The sequence below is a fragment of the Melanotaenia boesemani genome, chromosome 14, assembly GCF_017639745.1.
Source record: "Melanotaenia boesemani isolate fMelBoe1 chromosome 14, fMelBoe1.pri, whole genome shotgun sequence".
NCBI lineage: Eukaryota > Metazoa > Chordata > Actinopteri > Atheriniformes > Melanotaeniidae > Melanotaenia > Melanotaenia boesemani.
This window is the reverse complement of record NC_055695.1, coordinates 10,110,586-10,131,632: the sequence shown is the minus strand read 5'-3', so window position 1 is coordinate 10,131,632 and position 21,047 is coordinate 10,110,586. Positions and strand designations below refer to the sequence as shown.

At 38.0% G+C, this 21,047-nt stretch overlaps 1 protein-coding gene across 1 annotated transcript in view; it reads left to right on the top strand.

The window, feature by feature from the left end:
* The first annotated feature begins 3,831 nt into the window (after positions 1–3,831).
* fcho1 (FCH and mu domain containing endocytic adaptor 1) overlaps positions 3,832–21,047 on the top strand; it is a 57,609-nt gene continuing 40,393 nt past the window's right edge. The window contains exons 1-2 of the mRNA XM_042005801.1: positions 3,832–3,937; positions 20,576–20,626. Coding sequence (XP_041861735.1) covers positions 20,600–20,626 — 27 coding nt within the window. The 5' untranslated portion in view covers positions 3,832–3,937; positions 20,576–20,599. The remainder of the gene's footprint in view (positions 3,938–20,575; positions 20,627–21,047) is intronic.

Sequence of the window (21,047 nt, the reverse complement as noted above, 5' to 3'; positions counted from 1 at the left end):
GAAAAGCTGTAGTGTAGTTAGGGCCCCCCCTTGTGTATATAATTTTAAGTGCATCAGACTGACATAAGTTTTTTTTTCTCAGTGTTCAAATGTTTTATGGTGTGGGAGCTTCCCAGTCCATCTTTTGCACCTCGTTTTAGGGCAGATTTTGCTCTCAAGTTCAGAAAAGTAAACCCACTGCAACATAATCTTGGGCAATGAAAGCAGCACTACCTCAGTGACGGAAGGGGCAGTGAATGAGTAATAATTACAGAAAGATAATTATTCCTCTGCTTTAGTCCCCAGGTGTGTGGTATGTTTCCAGGGCTGTTTGTTTGTCTGCAGGCAAGATCACACAAACACTACTGCTCTTATTTTTATTAAACTAAGCTGAGCGATGAAGCACGAACTAAGGAAGAAGCCATTTTACTGTGGATTTGGCACACTTTCAATAAAATTATGACAGAAGACAGTGGCTTGAAATCTGCCCTTTCTTAGCCTGTTGTCCAAGTTAGGTTATTAAGTATAACAATCTATGTTTTAGGAAAAAAATCTTTATTCTTTAACTCATTCTGGTTGCACAGCCATCTCTCTCTCTCTCTCTCTCTCTCTCTCTCTCTATATATATATATATATATATATATATATATATATGTGTGCATATATATATATGTATATATATATATACATATATATATATGTGTGCATATATATATATGTATATATATATATACATATATATGTATTCTTATTTTGCACAGACATGAGCATCTGGATCTCTGTTCACCACCCAACAGGCCAACAACCCCTCAGAGAGGGACACCCAGAAAAAGGCAGTAATATCAAGCTATAACACATATTTACCACAGATGGATGTCATACACTTGATCTCCCAAGGAGATTAGAGGACCACTGATGGGAAATGGAGCTTGCTTTCTGGGATCCAAAATTGTGTCTGTGCTTTGTGAGCAGTTGAAGCCAATCTTCTGTCTTGGCAGCTTTAATCAGCCAGCCTGTACAAGCAGGAGCTAAGCTCATTTGTAAGAGTCTGTTGAGAGGCAGAAACAGGGAAAGACATAGGGGGAGAGGTGATGCAGAGCATGTGGGAGTGCATGCTGGGCTTCATTCAGTAGATAATTTTACTACCTTCCCAGAAGAAAAAATCTGATGAGAAAAGCTCTGCAACATCCTGGTTGTGTGTAAAATGTTGCTGCAAAAATGAACAACCAGAGGTTTGTTTCAGAACAGGAAACTGATGTATAAGTGTGGAGCTTAGTTTAGTAAAAATATGTCTGTTAGAAGGTGTTTGTTTACAGTGGCTTTTGTGATTAATGAATATGTGATCAGAAAGAGCCTTTAGATGGAGACAAATGAGAGCGTATCAATGTAGGATAAGAATAGAAACACCAATAGGTGGCAGCGACTAATGAGACTTAATTAAATTCAACAGCTTCTTTCATTTTATTTCTGAGATTTTACTGTGGATTAAAGGCTCAAATTGTTATCCATCATTTCATTTGTATGTGCAGATAGAAGAAAGAGACTGCCAGTTACACAGGAAAAAAGGTGTTTATAAATTTTAAAATAAGTTGTATTTCCGTGTGTATTCTCTTACATTCTGTAAGGTGTACAATTTAAGCGCTTGCCCAGTCTTAATCTAAACCCCTATAGATAACCATTCTTAAAATATTTTACTTCCTGACTTTGTGGTCAAATGCTCTCTTCATGCCTGTAGCTCATAGCGAGTCTAAAGGAGGAAGTGATGATCTGATATAACAATCTCCCTTACTGCACAGGAAATGTACACCAACTTTAAGTTTCTGCAAAGCAATGCTTCACTGCCTGACATTATGTTCAGCTGCAGTGTGTTGGTTTCAATATTGCACCACTGAGGATCAAATCAGGCTTTCAGTACCCCCAGCAGAGGACTCTCACTGCTCTTGTCTTTGATTCATAAAAGGACAAATAAAGTCACACTGGGCTCTTGGGATCAAAACAGGCATGTTTGTTTTTCTGCAGGAAAACAGCCTAATTTATATATTAAATAATGGGGACAAGCAATGTTCTAGAATAAAAGTACATGCAGCACATCTTTAGAGAATGTAGGCATTATTATCCCTGTTAACTACTTTTCTGAGAGTCATTCAACTGCCATCATTATGTCTTGCATGTCTGTTAGCATTTCCTCTCAGTCTGCACTCTCATCACGTACCTGTTGATTATCAAGACTGCAACTAGATTAATGCAATGATGAAAGTCCTTCTTTTTATTTATGAGCACCTTTGTTTACAGATAATCTATACAAGCCACTTGTGAGACTCAAGTGACCAAGTTGCATGTAGAAGTAAATACATACATAAATGGCATTTTGTAGGTTTTCAGTACAAAAAAACATTGTAACAAAGGAGAAGTTATTGCAACAGGTTTTGTTTGTTTGTTTGTTTTATATTTAATTCTACTGTTACCCAATTAGGAAGTAAGATTTTGGAATGAATATTATGGAAACATATATATATATAAAGACAGAAAATGAATAAACATGCTGTATGAACTCATTAACTAGACTGATGAGAGGCTGTATGTATGTGTAATTGCTAGGCTGATGCTTCAGAAAAACAAACAAATCCTGAACAGATCTAGATTGTTGCTGATGTCAGAACGCCTTGTGGCAAAGTGGAGGAACAACCATATTAAATGTAAACTAAAGAAAGTAAATAATAGATTTTAGGAGGGCAGTGAATAGGTCAAGAGCTGTTTCCACCCTGGGAAAAAAGGGAAAGGTAGGGGAGGATTAAACATATCTCTACATTCACATGGAAACGTAACGCTGGCTCTGTCTGCAAGAAGGTACAGAACAGACTCTACTTCTTTAGGAAGCTTAGACCCTTTAGAATTTGCAGCAGGTTTAGGCATATTAATTCTAATAACTCTATGGTGGAGATTTCAGTTACACTTATCTTTGGGGCAGTGGCATCAGAGCTTGTTACTCAAAGAAACTCAGAAAAATGATGAAGAAGGTTGGCTCTGTGCCGGGGACTGCTCTGGAAGCTAGCTGTGCAAAGAGGAATTTTGTATAGACAACACATCTCTTCCCATACAGAACATACTGATTAAATAATTGTCCTTGAAGCTTATTTAACTCCACCATAATGAGGATTGGTACTGGAGACGATTCCTGCCTCATGGGTCAGGAGGAGGGATCATTCATTTAAGTTGCTGCAGTGCATAATTATGTATCTGTCTTTTATAAATTTGTTCTGAATTAGGTAAATAATAGATTTATCTTAAATAAAAACTGAAACAGTGTCATTCCTTTGAGTATTTAATAAAGGGCTCTATTCTTTTCTATTGTATTCTAAAATGAGAACTCAAATCAAGGCCTTAAAATATTAAGTTAATATCTAAATAACTATTACATAATATCTCAGAATAATGAAAAATTGGCAGTTTATTTATTTACCTTTATTTTTTACTTTTAATTGAGTTAGGTGAAAATTAGTATATGGAAAGCGGTGGGACGTTTATCTTTTCTGACTGGAATGTTTGATTTATCTGACTGTTTAAAATAGGTGTCCTTTTATTTATTTATTTATTTATTTATTTATTTATTTATTTATTTATTTATTTATTACTGATTTACAGATGTACTTCATACACTTTCCCCCTAAATATCTTGCAGGAATTGCCGGGATGAGAAATACCCAATAAGATTCTGTTATATACTCTTAGAACCGCCCTTATGTGGTTGCTATGCCTACTGCTCGTTTCTTTATGATTGACGGGTCAATTAGCCAATCAATGATGAGATGGGCGGGCGTTTGTGCCCATACTGAAAACTGCCTTGTGAATTTGTTGTACTATAATCAAACCGCTCAGGGTACGTACAAGTGCGGGACCGAAGCTGCTGAAAGCACGGGGATGGAAAATGTACCCTGCATTGTCTGAAAACTCTGTCCAGGTAATGAATTCTTCCTTTTCTTTTCACTATCATTTTCACTATAATTCAGAAGTAGTCCTGAAAGACTACGGTAAATAATGCTAAGCTATTAAAAATAGCGAGCACTGGTAGACACGCTCGTTTGACATTTTATCGGAGGGAAATTTGGCTAAGGCTGCGGGAGAAAACTTAACGGCAACGACTTATACGGCCATGAAATATGATATGACACCAGGATATCAGGTTTATCTCAGCGTGTGTATAGCAGTTTTTAAAACGAGTACAACCTGTGAACGTGGGTCCCAGTTTTGTTCTGTCGCTTCCTCTTAGTGGTTATTCTTAATATCTGTCACTTTGCAGTTATTTCTGGCACCCTTGTGGATTTCCAATACATTTGGATTATGTGCTGAATGTGATATTGCTGAATTTAACTGGTTAAAGATATGTTTCATTTCAACCGCAGACAGGTTGGCAGTAAAAACTCTTTCTTTCTAAAAAAAAAAAAAAAAGTGCATATGATTACATGAACACATGATTAGAGCTTTACCAATACAAGGCATTTCAAGTTGCTGTTAATACTTTTACTGTAATTTTTTAACCATATAAGTGCATCTAAGCAAAAGATATGTATTTGATGGTCATTACAGCTGACAGAAACATTAATATTTGAATGCAGTTGCAGTATAGCTGCCATAATATGAAACTGACTGACAATGTCAGCCATGCAAAATTAATGGTCAGTCTTACCTGTGGGACATGATGCTCAAGGTTTACAGAGCAAAATCTAACTGAACAACCTACAGAAGCTGGATGAGAACAGTATCACAGGTCAGAGAAGCCTATTGCAGGACGAAGAGAGATGGCTACAAACAATAATATAATACGTGAGTTTTAGATGTGTGGTACATATTTGCTTGCCACTATAGACCAGCACAGGAGACGAGTACAATTGCTTGTTTTAACTTTTACCTGAGAAAAATGTAAGTTTACCTTCACTTGAAGTTGCTCCTGGGTGTTTGATATTAAAGATAGAATGGGATAAAATCTGCTGTAAACTGCAGTCTGTTCATCTTTTGTCAGCCAAACCTGTTTAACTTTGTTGTAGTCACACTTCTTCAGACCTGAGTGATTTTTGGTTTTTAGGGGTTTATTACACCATTTTTTAAGTCAGCCTGTGTCTGCACCAAAGAAAGCTGGGTGGAATTCCCCTTTGAGTGCCTATTAGTTGTTTAGTTTCTCACTTTGACATTTGACTTAATTAGCAAACATCTGTTTGCATCATCAAATTATAGCACAGCTACCTTCTTGTGCTATGTCTGTTTCATGTTGTTTTTCTCTCTCTATCTCTGAAAGCAAATGGCAGGCGTTAAGGGCTGGGTCTTTTGATATCAAAGAGATAAACAACTCTCTCCTGTGTGCTTTGACTTTAACGTGACATTAACCTTTTCCTTTTCAAAGTTGTGGAGAGTGAGTCAGGGTGAGTGGGATGAAAAAAAAATGAAAGAAGTTTTACTGTCACTAAGAGAAAATATACCACTGTCAGTGAGTCTTTTCTCCTCTCTCCTCACTTAAAAGCAGAACTTGAAAAATCACTTTTGATTGTGGTCATTCACCGAGGGAATATTCTACGGCTGTTGAGTAATGCCTGTCTAAAAATAAACTTGGACCACAAATTTAATGCCAGGCTAGAAGACTATCTGTATTGATCTAAAGAGATAAATACGTTTCTCTAATTTAGCTAATTTTTTATTTAATCACTTGTTTTTACTTTGTTACGTTGTCGTTTGTGATTTATTGATTTTAGCTTTGATGGAGTTACCTGTAGGCTGATGTCTTGCAACACAATATTAGTTTAGAAAGGATCTGTTGGCAAGGGGGCCTCTGGATAGCCCCTATTAACATGATGTATGATTAAAATTACATTAGCTCAGCTATATTTAAGCAATTTTTAAGACCATTTGATATTGTTAGGAGCACCACAAAGATGATTAGTCCCTTAATCAGTTAGCTGATTACCACGTAATGCTTTGATTAGTTAGTTGAAGCCTTTTAGCTTTCAGGTTCTTAATTACAAGACTAAAAGGAAAATCTAGAGAGAGTATATTAAAGTTTAAGTTAGTGGATTGTGCCAGGTTGCTATAACTGCTTCAGTGGACCTGTTTGTGGATGCTAAAATATCTAAATCTCTAGGTGATACTCCCTTGTATCTTATGATAATTGTGGTTGTGTTCAACTAAATAAGATCTGTTTATTATTAATGTAGTGGAATTTCCAGTCCCATTAGACTGTTCAATGACCCCTCTTTAACTAGCATTGTCACACCTGGAGGAAACATGTCACCGAAGTATGATTACTAACAGCAGCTTTGAGTCGATTTGCATTTATTTTTCCTTCTAAGAGGAAAAGTGAACATATAACAAGGCCACTAAATGCCTTCACTGTAGGAATCAAGGATTAAGGCTTCCTTTAATTTATTACCTATCTATATATTTGGGGATTAATGAAAACTTCAAGACTTTTAATAATTAGGTTTAATATTTGTGGTTAATTTTGGTAATTTTTCTGACCAAATTTATTGGTTTAATTTGTAAAATAGTCAGATAATAAAACTAATGGATTATACCTACACCTGAACCTATGGTATTTTACAGCATTTTTATCTTGTTTTCAACTTGATGAAGCAATGGTGTCACTCAAGCTTTCGCTGACTGGGGGTTTCCTTTAAGCTGTGCAGCACATAGCCAATTACTAAACCACAAACACTCATGCAACCTCTCCAGACTTTAGCTGGCAGAAAGATGGCTGATGATATAAGGAGCAGGTGAAGGAGAAGCGCTCCTTGATTTGCATTTTGATTTGAATAGGATAAATGTCTGTTCTGAGCTGATGCTTTATGACAGCAGATTACTTAACAGCCCTGCTGCTTGATTATTCAAACTCATGTACATACTGTTTCAGTTTTTAGCAGGACTTTTTGACCTTTCTGATGACCCCTCTTTCTCTCTTTAACCCATAAAGATGTTGCTACTATTAATTCTAGTGGTCCTGACTTCCTTTGTTCCTACTGGCTTTCCTGCAACACATTGTAGGGTGACCATGACAACTATGAATTAAACATGTAGTTTCTCATATTTAGGCTAGAGTGCTGCAAGGCCACCTCTTGTGTTTGCCAAGCAGGGCAGCACCCAGAGGCAGGAAACAGTATAGCTAATGTTTTACGGGATGAAAACATAGACTGAAAAGCCATGATTTATAGTGCAATATATTTCAGTGGTTGGTATATTTCAGTGTTCAGAGTACAGTTGTCATTTTGTGTCAGGAATTTAGTTGAAAACAGGTGACAGCATGTGAAGAAACCTCGTACTCTGAGTAAAACTGTGACCTGCAACTGAAGTTGTGAATGAGTCCAGCCAAAGCTCTTGTGTGGCAGATGGGTAGATCCTGGGGCAGGATGGAGAGTGGGCTTATCCCTCCGGCTCTGGTCCTGACTTGCTCTAATTCTGAGTTACTGAGTGATTTTATGCTAAATTGAGCTGGATTATTAAGGAAATTGTGGTGATTTCAGTTTGCTGAGTTAACCCAGAACCCCTCCTAAGGAGAGTTATCTGGGCCCGTATTCCCAAAGATTCTGAGAATCCTCTCAGAGGGCTCCTAACTTGGCCTAAAAATTCCTAGCAAGGAGTCTTAAAAGGGTTTCCAGAACATTCTCAGACAACTCTGAGCAAAAAATGGACAGAAACTCCTGTCTTAGTGAGGAGTTGTGGTTGACCCCGTTGCTAAGTGTGAGTCATCATTTCAAAAGCTGTGATTGGTTGATCCTAAAAGCTACAATGAGCAGTGGGCATAAAATGGACCGCCAAATCAATAGACTTAATCGAATCTAATCTCTATTAAGACTGTGTAATTAGGGCTGGGCGATATATCGGATGTACTCGATGTATCCTGAGAAGTTTCATGTGCGATATATAAAATTTCTGTATCGCAAACATTCAGTACAAACTGACATGGCAGCGTTTAAAGCGTCTAAATGTGATTTTTCTCTCACTCCTCCCCCCATACAGAAAACTTTCCTGCGCACAAGTGCGTTGTTTCAGGAGAGACAGGAAAGAAGCATGGAGTATGCAGCTAGCTAGCTAGCAAGCTAGTGTACGATCATTAAGAGATTGAAGCTGAATGCAAGACGTTTACTTTAACCAGTAATACGCCTCAGAAATTACGACAATGACGAGGAGATTGTGTGTTTCCAGATGGACATGAAGTTCTTCGTTCACCGGAAACTCCTCCAGCTGCACTTATTATTAAATACAAGCTGACCTTAAACCAGATATTTTTGTCTGTTTTTACAGGTGGTTGATGCAACCATTTCCAGCGTCCTCTCTATGTCTGCTGGTGAGAGGCTAGCTCACCTGTGTGTGCACGCAGCATGCCATGTACAGACATGACGTGATGTAATTACATGTCAACATGAGAATAAGATACATAAAACCAGGATGTGTAGTTTTTACAATAAAAGGACAAAATAATAACCTGTTCTAGAGGACAGGGGCCCTTACATTACTTCTGTTGTGATATGGTGCAGTGTAATTATAAAAAAATTTTTTACATAAAAAGAAAATCTCTGTTAAATGAATAGCAAGCTATACTTTTAAAATGATCCTACGACATGTGTAAAACTCAGGCACATTATATACATGCTGATAATTATATTTATTTGTTTACATTTATTTGCCATGCTGCTAATTTTTGCACTTTAACCTTTTTAACTCCATTTTGCATGAACGAGGGTAAAATAGCTCAGCTTCCATCAATGTCTGTGATTGCTAACCGGCCTATAAGAAGCAGTGTTGGTTGGCATTCAGATCTAACACAAACCAGTGAACGGCAGTGGAGAAGAAACGAACTAGGAAACCAACTGGACTGAGGAACAGTGTTTGATCCTAGGTCAGTTTTTTATCAGTGAGCATAAAAGTGTTGTTAGAGGTAGATTTCACGAACATGATTCATGCACCACCCAATCTGTAGCTTTTAATTAATTCACTGTCATCCAGTGTTTAAGAATATCTCTTCTACATCTTCTGTCCACTATTTTCTCCTCTGCTTAGGGAACTCCTAAGTCTTCTTCCCTGCGCTTAACAGATCCCACCGTAGGAGCTCTGTTAAGAGCTACCATTCTTTAGGAATACCTTTTATCATTACTAGGATCTACTTTTCACTTTTAGACGAAATCCTTAGAAAACATCATGATTCTAAGAATTTCCTCAGAATTTGGCCACTAGGAGCAACTCTTTGTGCTGAGAATCCTTAGGAATACGGCCTCTGGTCTCTATAATTATGTTTGTCTTTATTTGTATAACATCAGATAACTCGAGTGAAAACAACTGGATAATCAATCAAACTACACAAGTTAATACGCAACAATCTTTACAGTCTTATTAAGTAATTAATCAAGCTAAAGTGTCAGTGGGTTGATTTCACATTTACAGGTAAAGCTTAACAAGTAGTGTAAAATATTTACTGCTCATTCTCCAATATGGCTCAGTGGGTAGAGTGGTCATCCTGTAGCCCAAGGATTGCTGGTCCAATCGCCGGCCAGAGAAATTATGTCGAGGTGTCCCTCAAGACACCGAACCCCAAATTGCTCCTGATGGGTCGTGGTTGAGCGCCTTGCATGACAGCATCCGCCATCAGTGTGTGAATGTGATGTATATGTAAAGCTCTTTTGGGTAAAATTGCCATATAAGTACAGACCATTTACCATTTATGAAGGAGAGAGGATGACAGGTTTCCAACAAGCTGTGAAAAGAAATATGTCTTTTTTTTTTAATCATCTATAAACCAAGATGGAAACCATAATAATGAAGATAGAACTTTGTTCTATTATTAATAACCCTATAAAAGCAATATAACCTCAGTTTTTTTCTTATACACAGTCTGACAAACAGCCTCATAACCTTCCATGTTTGGATCTCGACTGGTGCCCTCTGCGCTCACACAGCTGGTCATGCCAGGGCTTAGATGGGATGCTCGCCTGGCCCGTTCTCATAGACGGGCCTGGACTAGAGCTGTATGCTGCAGTGACAAAAGCACATTCAGACTGGGACAATAGGGAGCTGACAGCCTGGGTTCTGTTTATCACTCAGCTTTCTCTTTCTCTCACCCTGCCTCCTCCTGTTTATTGTGTTTGCTGTCGCACTGCTTCTCTATCTGTCTCAGTCACAAGGCAGCCAATTTATCGCTTTAAGAGAATAGCTTTGCTCCTTGTTGCTTAGTCATTAAATACAGGGTTTAATCCTGTCATCATTTTGGTGGGTGTGTGATTGTTGGTTTCAGTGCGTCATCAGTAAAGTATGGGTTCTGTTTTCATGTGCTTTTGGTAATGAATTTGGATTTGTGGGCTGTGCTGACAATCTTGAGGTGCAGAATACGTTACCAATGATAGCAGTAGCAGTAACCGTATTTTAATTATCACAGACACCGAGTCACTAACAGGAGCAATTAAAGAATTTTTGTTTTCTGTATATATACACTACCGCTCAAAAGTTTGGGGTCACCCAAAAATGTCATGTTCTTTCCATGAAAACTCACATTTTATTAAACGAATGGGTTGCAAAATCAGAAAATATAGTCAAAACATTGACAAGGTTAGAAATAATGATTTGTACTTGAAATAATAATTTTGTCCTTCAAACTTTGCTTTCATCAAAGAATCCTTCATTCGCAGCAATTACAGTCTTGCAGACCTTTGGCATTCTAGCTGTCAATTTGTTGAGGTAATCTGAGGAAATTTCACCCGATGCTTCCTGAAAGCATGGGGTGAAATTGGCTTGATGGACACTTCTTACGCACCGTGCTACCAAGCTGTTCCCACAGCAGCTCAATAGGGTTGAGATCTGGTGACTGTGCTGGCCAATCCATTATAGACAGAATACCCGCTGACTGCTTCTTCCCTAAATAGTTCTTGCATAGTTTAGAGCTATGCTTTGGGCCATTGTCTTGTTGTAGGACAAAACTGGCTCCAATCAAGCGCTGTCCACAGGGTATGGCATGGCGTTTCAAAATGGAGTGATAGCCATCCTTATTCAGTATCCCTTTTACCCTGTACAAATCTCCCACTTCACCAGCACCAAAGCGTCCCCAGACCATCATGTTTCCTCCACCATGCTTGACAGATGGTGTCAAGCACTGCTCCAGCATCTTTTCATTTGTCTCACAAATGTTCTTCTTTGTGATCCAAACACCTCAAACTTAGATTCATCTGTCCATAAGACCTTTTTCCAGTCTTCCTCTATCCACTGTTTCTCAGATCTCTCTCTTTCTCAGATATGGCTTTTTCTTTGCTACTCTGCCTAGAAGGCCAGCATCCTGGAGTCGCCTCTTCACTGTTGACGTTGATGCTGGTGTTTTGCGGGTACCATTTAATGAAGCTGCCAGTTGAGGACCTGTGAGGCGTCTGTTTCTCAAACTAGAGACTCTGATGTACTTGTCCTCTTGCTCAGTTGTGCACCGGGGCCTCCCACTTCTCCTCCTATTGTGGTTAGAACCAGTTTGTGCTGTTCTTCAAAGGGAGTAGAATACACCATTGTAGGAGAGCTTGAGTTTCTTGGCTATTTCTCTCATGGAATAGCCTTCATTTCTCAGAACAAGAATAAACTGACAAGTTTCAGTAGAAAGGTATTTTCTTCTGGTCATTTTGAGACTATAATTGAACACACAAATGCTGACGCTCCAGATACTGAACTAGCCCTCTTTAATCAGTACAACAGTTTTCAGCTGTGCTAACATGACTGCACAAGGCTTTTCAAATGATCAATTAGCCTTTTAACATGATAAACTTGGATTAGCTAACAGAATATGCTATTGGAGTGATGGTTGCTGAAAATGGGTCTCTGTACACCTATGTAGATATTCCAATAAAAAAAAAAAAACAACTGTTTCCAGCAATAACATTTACCACAATAACAATGTCTAGATTGTCTTCTGGTTAATTTCATGTTATATTAATTGAAGAAAATGCTGCTTTTTATTAAAAAATCACAACATTTCTAAGTGACCCCAAACTTTTGAGCAGTAGTGTGTGTGTGTGTGTGTGTATATGATAGATATATATATATATATATATATATATATATATATATATATATATATATATATATATATATATATATATATATATATATATATAAGTCACTGATCAAAGAGCATAGTTTGCTAATTAAATGATGGTAAAGATAACAGCAATTTGTAAGGAGGTAAAATCATTCTTATGTATAACTGTGTGACCAAAGGTGCACATCAACATACAGATTGTTTCAACAAGTTCAGCAGTAACTTGAATGCATACACTAGCAAGTGTCCATGCTTGCAAAATGCTCACCCATTCTCTTTTTATCTTGTTTTTCTATAAAGTATGGGATACAAGATTAATATAATAAAGAAAAACTGACATAATAAAAATATTCATGTTACTGTCAGCTCCATTGCCCATCAGATTCATATCTTTTTCTTAGATGCACTCAAAATTTAGACAAAAGTATTAAAAAAAAAAATAAAAACAAAATTATCTCAACATATGTTGCATTTGTAGAAAATGGACAACAAACCTCAGTGGCATGTGAGAGCAGTGAAGTCTTACTTGAAATTGCCAGCCACAGCTGTGAGTCATCACTGGCAAGCAGATGTGGAAGAGGAGAGCAGAAGATTGTTGCTGGCGATGGAGGGGAAATTGGGCCTGACACAAAATGATCAGCTTCCATGCTTCACCAAATCACATTTAGAAGTAACACAGAAGGACAGAGGAGTCGATCTGCATCGCAGACTCAAGCTGCTGCTTAAATTTAAATTCTGTTTGTCCTCATCCTATTTCTGGGTCTTGCATCTGCACTCAAATAACCCTTGAAAATCAGGCAGGCTTGCTAGTTAAAATAAATTAGAATATGCTCTTTAAATGAGTCATTGACACTAACGCGTTAACTAATTATTTTTTTTAATGAATGCATCAGTCATTTTTAATACGTTAATGATACTGTTTAACAAAAATGGGGAGATTTTTCTGAAATTGCTTATTTTTCCAGCCAATATCCCAAACCCCAAAGAATACAACATGCAAAATTTAGAAGCTGGAACCAAGAAAAGTTTAAAATACAGCACCAGTTTAAAGTGGAGCATCACTGTGGTATGTCTGGTTAGCTAGCTTCAGCCAGTGATGGAGTCAACAAATTAAGTTGAAAGTTTACAGCAGGGCTTTACAGTATAAGCTTTACTTTTTGTGTTCACACTGCAGATATTAATGCTCAATTCCAGTTTTTTGCAGTTAAAGGTCCCATATTATGCAAAATTTGCTTTCTAAAAGTTTTTCTAACAGTCATGTGTGTCCTCAAATTCTGTCTCCTATCTCACTTACTTTCTCCACTTTCTAGCAAATGTGCGCTCTAACAGGTGAGTGTGAGATCTTTCCCTTTTTGACCTCACAAAGGGAAATAACCACTACCCCCAGTAGTGGATACTGCCATTAACCCGCCTCCCTGGCTTGCTGAATCTGCCTCCTAAAATCACTGAGCGGGTGGCAGTGAAAGCTAGATCCTCTTCCAGAGAGGGGCGTGGACAGGAACCACTCATTAACACTATTCAGAAACAGCCCATTCTCAGTAGAGCTCACTAGAGCTACTTTTGGAATGGCTGAAATTAGGGTCCAAGGCTGAATTTGGAGTATTACTTTTTGAAAACAATGTTGTTGGACCTCTTGACACCCATATGAAATTGGGACCTTTAAGGATTATTGAGCATTTTGATGTTCAAAAGGTTAAATAAAAAAAAATCTAAAAAAAAAAGATTAAAAAAAAGAAAACCCTTCTTCCTAACTACTACGCATTGCACATGTCAAAAGCGTTACAATCATGTTAAAGCTGTCCATCATGCAAATACAACTAATCAGATCACTTTATCCAGCATCCCTGTAAACATGTCAGCTGGAATCTCTAAACAGACGGATTTCAGTCAGATAGATAAAATATTTGTCCATAACGCAGCTACTGTTGGCTGAAGGAAAATGTCTTTTCTGTTGTTGTTTTTTTAAAATGGGCTAACAGGTGACATGATGCTAAAAATCATTGGCTTGTAGTTAGATTTGTGGCATCTGGACCTTGACTTTTTTGGCTTTATCCTCATGAATTTCTGTGTGATTCCAGTCCATAGGTTATACACAGATACTTGCTTAATTTATTGATTTTTTTAAATTTATTTATTTGTGTATATTTTACTTGTACAATTGTAACTTATATTGTGCCATTGTGGTTGACACGGCTAAAAGCTGATTGATCTTTTGCTCCTAGACAGATACCAAGAGGAAGCAAAAAAAAAAGAACTGGTGTATTTATAAGTATATGGAGGATATTAACAGGTAGGTTGTCACAGGTGAGCATTTCAACTCAGTTTATTGTTTGTTTGGCAGAGACAAAGCACAATCACATAATTGCACCAGAGTTAGCTAAAAGCTCATTTTCATCTTAGTTATAGCAGCATCTTTAAAAGGATCAAGCCCTGAGTGTGATTCAATAGTGCAAAATAAGTGAGCTAAGGCATTTAATCATGGTTAGTCTTGTGTGGATTTCAGCCAAAGCTTAAGTAGTTTTTTAAACAGTGCAAAGCTGCCAGACCCTCCAGTATCGGCGGGAAGGGAATTACATTCCCCAACAACTTTAACAGAAAACACAGATTTTTCCAGGGTTGTTCTCTTACACTTTGGTATCCAGTCTTCCCTTGAGGATAATCTGATTCTCACCTGCTCAGCTTACCACTGTCGGGTGAGTTCAGGCACGCTCTAAGAGGGGGAGGTGCCACCACATGAATAATCTTAAACATCCAGCATATGTCTGAGTAGAAAATGTAGTTTTCAAAGTTAAGAAAGTTGTCATTTTTTTAGAATATTACAGTGGTGATACTCCCTTGGTTTTTTTTTATCTAAAGTTTTTAAGATCTGTTTGTAAAGAGAGTATACTGGTTTAATGGTGGTCACCCCTGCTTGGGACCAAGTTGTTATGCAATATGACAAATGTAGAAAATGTTTTGCAGCAGATATAGCCATTTGATGCCTGGTGCTCTTAATTACTGAAATTGAGCTTTACCTTTGTTATTACTGTGCTGACATGTTTTTTAAAAGACACCTAAGTATTTAAAGTGCTACACAGCTTTTATAACGCCCCCATCAAACAAAATATCTGGATTACGTGTTTTAGTAGTTTTTGACATAAAATATATGCAAACTGTTTTACTTACATTGAGTTAAACATGATTTTGCAAGTACTCGGCATTTGTTAGTTTAGCTGCAACTTGCTCTTTAGATCTTGCGTGTGTAAAAACAACCATATCATCGGCATACATTTGTCTTGTTTTTTCAAGATTACAGAGGATCAGGAACTGTTTCCACCCTAATAAGCAAACTTTTGCTGCTGCATGTTTCGATTTTCTCATGTTCTAAAAACTATTTAGTGGATTATCTTGGCTTACCTATCTGAATCTACAATATGTGCCTGTTTGCTTTATTTTTGAGGCTCTCCATCCATCCACCCACCTTTCCTCACTCTCACCTCAACTTGCCCTTTTTCCTTTTTCCTCCTTTCCTTTGCATCATTTACTTTCTCCCCTCAGCTTTGCTCCCCAAGCTCCTGACAAATTTGCCTGTTCAGAGGTTGTTGAAACATCTTTATTCCACAATCGGCTGTGCCACTACATTTAACTAGACTCCATTTTTATTGTGCTCCTTAAGGCAAAGAAAAAGAGCTGTTTGTTTCTGGTGTTTGCAGATGCAGAGTGAGGAGACAAATGAGGAGTAATTCTTGTAGAAATTTGCTTCTTTTTTTTTTTTTCTTGCCCAGTGGAGGGCGAAAAACAGGTGGAGGTGGTGAGGAGGAGGAGGGAATATATGTTGACCTTCCTTTCTGCCTTCAGAGAGACATCTGCCAGTAAACCTAACTCTGGCAGAGGAAAGAAGGTGAAAGCAGAAATGCTCAGTATGGGCGGACAGGATGCATCATTTATTTCCTGCAGGAATAAAATGATTTGTGGATGGTTTTTGTTGGTGTGTGAAACTTTCTTTCACGCCTCTTCAATTGCTTTTTTTTTTTACATCTTATTTTTTTTGGCAGCCATCTGTGTTGTCAGGCAGTGTGAGGCTGGTAGGAGAGGAGGTCAGTGTGTTTTCATTAAAAAGGCTGGTTGCATGCTCCGTCTCTGCTTCTGCTAAAGATTGTGATCGTAGTCTCTTGCATTGCATGTGACTGCTGCTGTTTTGACTCACAATAACAAAAGTCAGAACTGTGTTTACATTTTTTTAAGTATTAAGTATTTTTATGTGTTTTTTTTTTTTTTACCACTCACCAAGTAAAATATTTTAATGGACATTTTCTTGTTAAAGGCTGCTGAAGTTCTTTTTCTATCTACAATAGCAGCCTAACGTTTGCTGAATTTACTGAGACACATCTGCTGCTTCTTGAATTTGGCCTCATATCTTGGAATTATATGAGAAATAATAATAAAAAAAGGAAATGTTTTGGAAAGGTAATAAAAAATAGATAATACTGAAAGTATTAGGTAGTTTTCTTGGATATTGATGTTCAGCAAACCAATAACTCCCTCAGTTTGGTTTTATTATTGCAGATGCTGTGGTCCAATTTCCTAAGAATCCTCATTCACTTGAAAGAACCCACATTTAAGACACCCTAACTTATTGCCATTAGTTTCATGTATTGTTTGATTATTTATTTTGAGAGGATGAAAGTCAACAGGATTCAAGATTAAGTAACACAGCATGTCTTTTTCTGCCGCAATTTGTACGAACTTTTCTTTTTAAAATGTCATTTTTTCCCTCTTGATTTTCAACAAAAGGGCTTGATACTGCATGTGAATAATATGCAATACTTTTCAGGAAAAACCTGCATCTGTTTGTAAATTACTCCATTATATAAACTGTGCCGTACATCTTTTAATAATGAATAATCTCAACAGACACCAACACTTTGTACATTTTGTAGCAGGCGCCATGGTGACTAAGGCAAGTCCGAATAATCACATTTTTAAATGTCAAGGCTTTAATAGTCTCCTTGCTGTCTATGTGGGGTGTTCCTTGTTCATGTGATGTGTATCAACCATAGCTGCAGTGTCTGTAATGACATGCAAAGCAAACCCAAGATTTGTTTAGACATCACTTTCTGGATTAAATTTAAATCTGAGTTAAAGTGAGAAATCAAGGTCACACCGTGGCCCACTTCTTCTCTGGGGGTTGTTTGCTTCAGAGCTGATTTCAGCTAAATGTCTAGTTGGAAGCAGATGGAGAATGCTAGATGTCAGCTGCTTCTATACATCCCACCATAGTGGGTATCCACATGGGGTCTTGGTGTACACACCCCTGTCTCTTTTGTATCTATGGAGTGTATTGCATAAAACAGGATTAAAACTAAATGGCTAATTACCTCAGATGTACGGGACGTTGCAGTATGTCACACCAGGCTGTGATGAGGAGAAAACAAGGGGTGTGTTATCTCTCTGTGTCTGTTTTCTTGCTCTGCCACTGCCCTGCTTTTTAGTTGCTGAAAACCATCTGGTAGTTTGGCAGGATCACAGTCCTCCTGCATGGGTATTTTGCTATGAAAATTTTGCCATGGCCAGGTGTTATTTACTGGTGGGTTAAAAACTCTTTTGAAGTGATTTTGACTGTGTTTGGTCTATGTCGTTTCATGATTTCCAAATGATAAAGATAAAATAGAAGCTGATGTTGTTTTATTATTCCATTCAGTGAATGTTTAAATGCCTGCCACACCACTTACGACAACCAGTCACTCAAATCTTTGTAGAGGCCAAAGATGGTTTGTTATAGCGTTAATGAGTAAATGTTAATTTACCCCACAGAATTAATGTTTAAATTACATCATAACAAAACTCCCCACAGCTATTTTCTCAAACAGATCATATACAGATGAAAAAGACAACTCCCCAAGCTGTTTCTTACCTTTTTTATGATTCACTGACCAGATTGAGGTTGCATACCACATTTTAGTAGACTCATCACTAGCCCTTTTCCACAATATCATTTCAAAGTGGGACTGATGTACCCTTTTTGTTCATCAGTCTCCTGTTTAAGTATGGAAGCAGAATGAGGGAGGTAGAAGCTGATGCACCTCTGAGCCAGCAGCGAAGATGGTCGCAGTTGAATTGTACGTGGATGTAACTAAAAGGGCTTTTATTACTAAGCTGATTCCTTGATACAGTGTCAGTGTGTGGCTACACCACCTCTGTTTGCTCCCTTTAAATGACCTAACAGAAGCAGAGGTGGATTGATGAAGTTGTGCTAATATGCTGTCACTGCTGTTTGAAAAAGTGTTGATCCATCCTGTTACTCGTTGGCAGCTCTCACTTACAGGATTGTTGTACCTTTTATGAGCGTACAAGGGGCTAGAGTGGTCCATAAATATTGTCCAAAGATTGTATTATTGCCATATTATTTTCTGCTGACAAACTGCATTCATGCAGAATACCTTTTTCATGAAATTCTCATTTACCACCAGCGAGTCAGAGCCGAGAAAATGGGGACAGTTATGGGCCTCTGGTGTACACATTCGCACTCAAATATCAGGGGGTCTTGAAACACACATGCTCGCTTCCGTTTGGTTATGTGGTGATTTCTGCTTGGATCAGAGGTTCAAAAGCTTCAACCCGTTTCCAACAAAACAGCAGGGCACAGCAGCTCCACTTTGATCAGATAAAAAAGGCTCACTGCTGAGCATATTGTGTACCTTGTTTTGCACAGAGAGTTGTGTTCCTAAAATCTGACAAGTCCATTCACACATGGAATCAAACCCTTTATTTTTTATTTGTTTGTTTTTTAAATTCTAGTTTACTTAAGCTATAATTGGACATATTCATTGTCTTAATGAAACAACTGAAATAGAAACTGATTAGAGGTAATGTTGACTCATTATGTAGCTTTGCTCCTGTCCTAATCTGCCAAAAAGAAAGCTGTCTGCAGGGCTTCCAGTCCCACTGCTGAGCTAATTAACAAGGTGTGAGGTGTGTTAGTATTGCAAATGTTGCTGTGTTTGTTCCTGTGTGTGCTGCTCGCTCTTGATGCCAGGTCACCTGGTCTGAGCTGAGTCCATGGCAATACAGGGGAAAAGCTGTTGTCAGCACACACACACACTCACTCACATGCAGTCAGCAGAATAACAGATAGCAGGAACCTGTATGGGTCAGCCCTGGGGAAACACTTAACCACATCATGGATTCTCTTGGAAAGAGCACGACCGGATTTGAGTGTTGTTGTTGTGCGTTTCTTTAATGTGGTTGTGTTTTGTTTTACATATGGGGGTCAAAAGGTGTTTGATAACAGACATTGCAATTCCCCCAGCTTGAAATTTAAAGAACCTCACTCATGAAAAAATGCTGTTAAAGTCTCAAATACTGAGAACTTTTGTTTTTATTCATTTTTCTAAATACTGAATGCTCTGTTGTGTAACTGTGTGCGAGTTTTCCTGAGCCTTCGTAGAGTCTTTGTTATAAAAGGCACTGGTTGCAACAAGCCATCATCACAGCATGATTCTTCCCACAAACAGCCTCCGTGTGTTTAAGGTCAGCGGAAGTCAAAGAAAAGTACAGAAGACAACTGTAATGATAAACTTTAGTATAAACAAATTCAGTTTAAAGTAGTTTAAAAAATGAATTATTTGTTTTGTCAACACCAGGAAAATGTATGAACAGCCCAGTTTGAATGATAAATTAAGTAGAAATAACATTTCATAACATAATCATGAAAAAACATGCTTGGCAGTGAAATACTGGAATGTGTTTAATTGAAGATGTTTATCAGCGTTCCCAGAAGTCCAAATGAATCTTACCAAGCAAACAAAGAACCCATTGTACATGTATAATATATCAATTAGGATACATTTATATTCACTAATCAGTAGGCCTCACGTACCACTGATGTAGTCATGTACCTGAGTACAGTTCTTAAAAGATCTCGAGCTGTTGGGAAAACGTTGGGATTCAGGGGGCATGTGTTTGTGGGTTGAAAGCAGCGAATGAGCTGATGTTGAACCACTGCTAATAAACAAAGTGGTTGTTGAGTAGAAATACTAGAAGGAGTGACGTTTTTCAACCATTTGATATAAAAACCTGCAGCCACAGATGTAAGCTTTTCAACTCTGCATCTGACTGAGCCAGTAGGATTGTATCTCATCATCTCCTTGGTGGTTATAAACATCACTTCTGCCTCATTCCCTCCATCGATTTGTCTTCTCCCCTGGTCTTTCCTCTGTCCTCCCCCCATTTCTTTTGTCACTCCTTCCAACTCTCTTCATCGGCATCCTCCATCCTGAGTTTCTTCTTTGAAGTTAGTGGTTAAGATCCTCTCATGTCTCCCCCAGGACTTCCCACACTGATGTCTCAGGATTCTTTTTTTTTTTTTCTTTTCAACCACAGAAATTTCAGAAAGCTAATTTATGTACAGTTTGTTGAGACTTTGATACTGCAATTTATTTTTTTAGAAGGTTGAGACAATAAACACATTTTATGGATTAATACACAATATATTCCTAGGGTAATTCTCTCCTAAACAGGAGATGAGAAAGGTCAAACGCTTTACGTTGTTTGTTTTTGTCTGTTTTTTTACAGATTGCTGTGAACCTCTGAGTGAAAATGGCCTTCTTTCAGAACAACTTCTGGGTGAGTCTCTTAAACGCCTGTAACAGAGTAGTGCCTGATCTTTAATCACCTCTCATAATTTATTCATCTAATAAAAGTCGACTCACAGCTATGAGTAACCAAGCTTTTAATTTACATTCTCAGTGGGCAGCCATGCTTCTGGTTCAGCTACTTGTCAGGTGCACACAGGAGCTGCTAACAGTAGAGATCAATCTTGCATTCAAACCTCTGTGTATTTTCAGCTTCATTGAGGCAATATTGTTCAGATCATTACTGTGGACTATGTCTGCAGTGCTAAGGATAGAGATAAGATAAAAACTTGCTATTACTGCTTCTTACTTGGAGAAGTAAGAGGGGTGGAGACAGGGGTGCGTTGGAGCCAGCCACTCCAAGCAGAGCTCTGAGCCAGGCAGTTACCTGCAGAACGAGCCGCAGCTGCCTG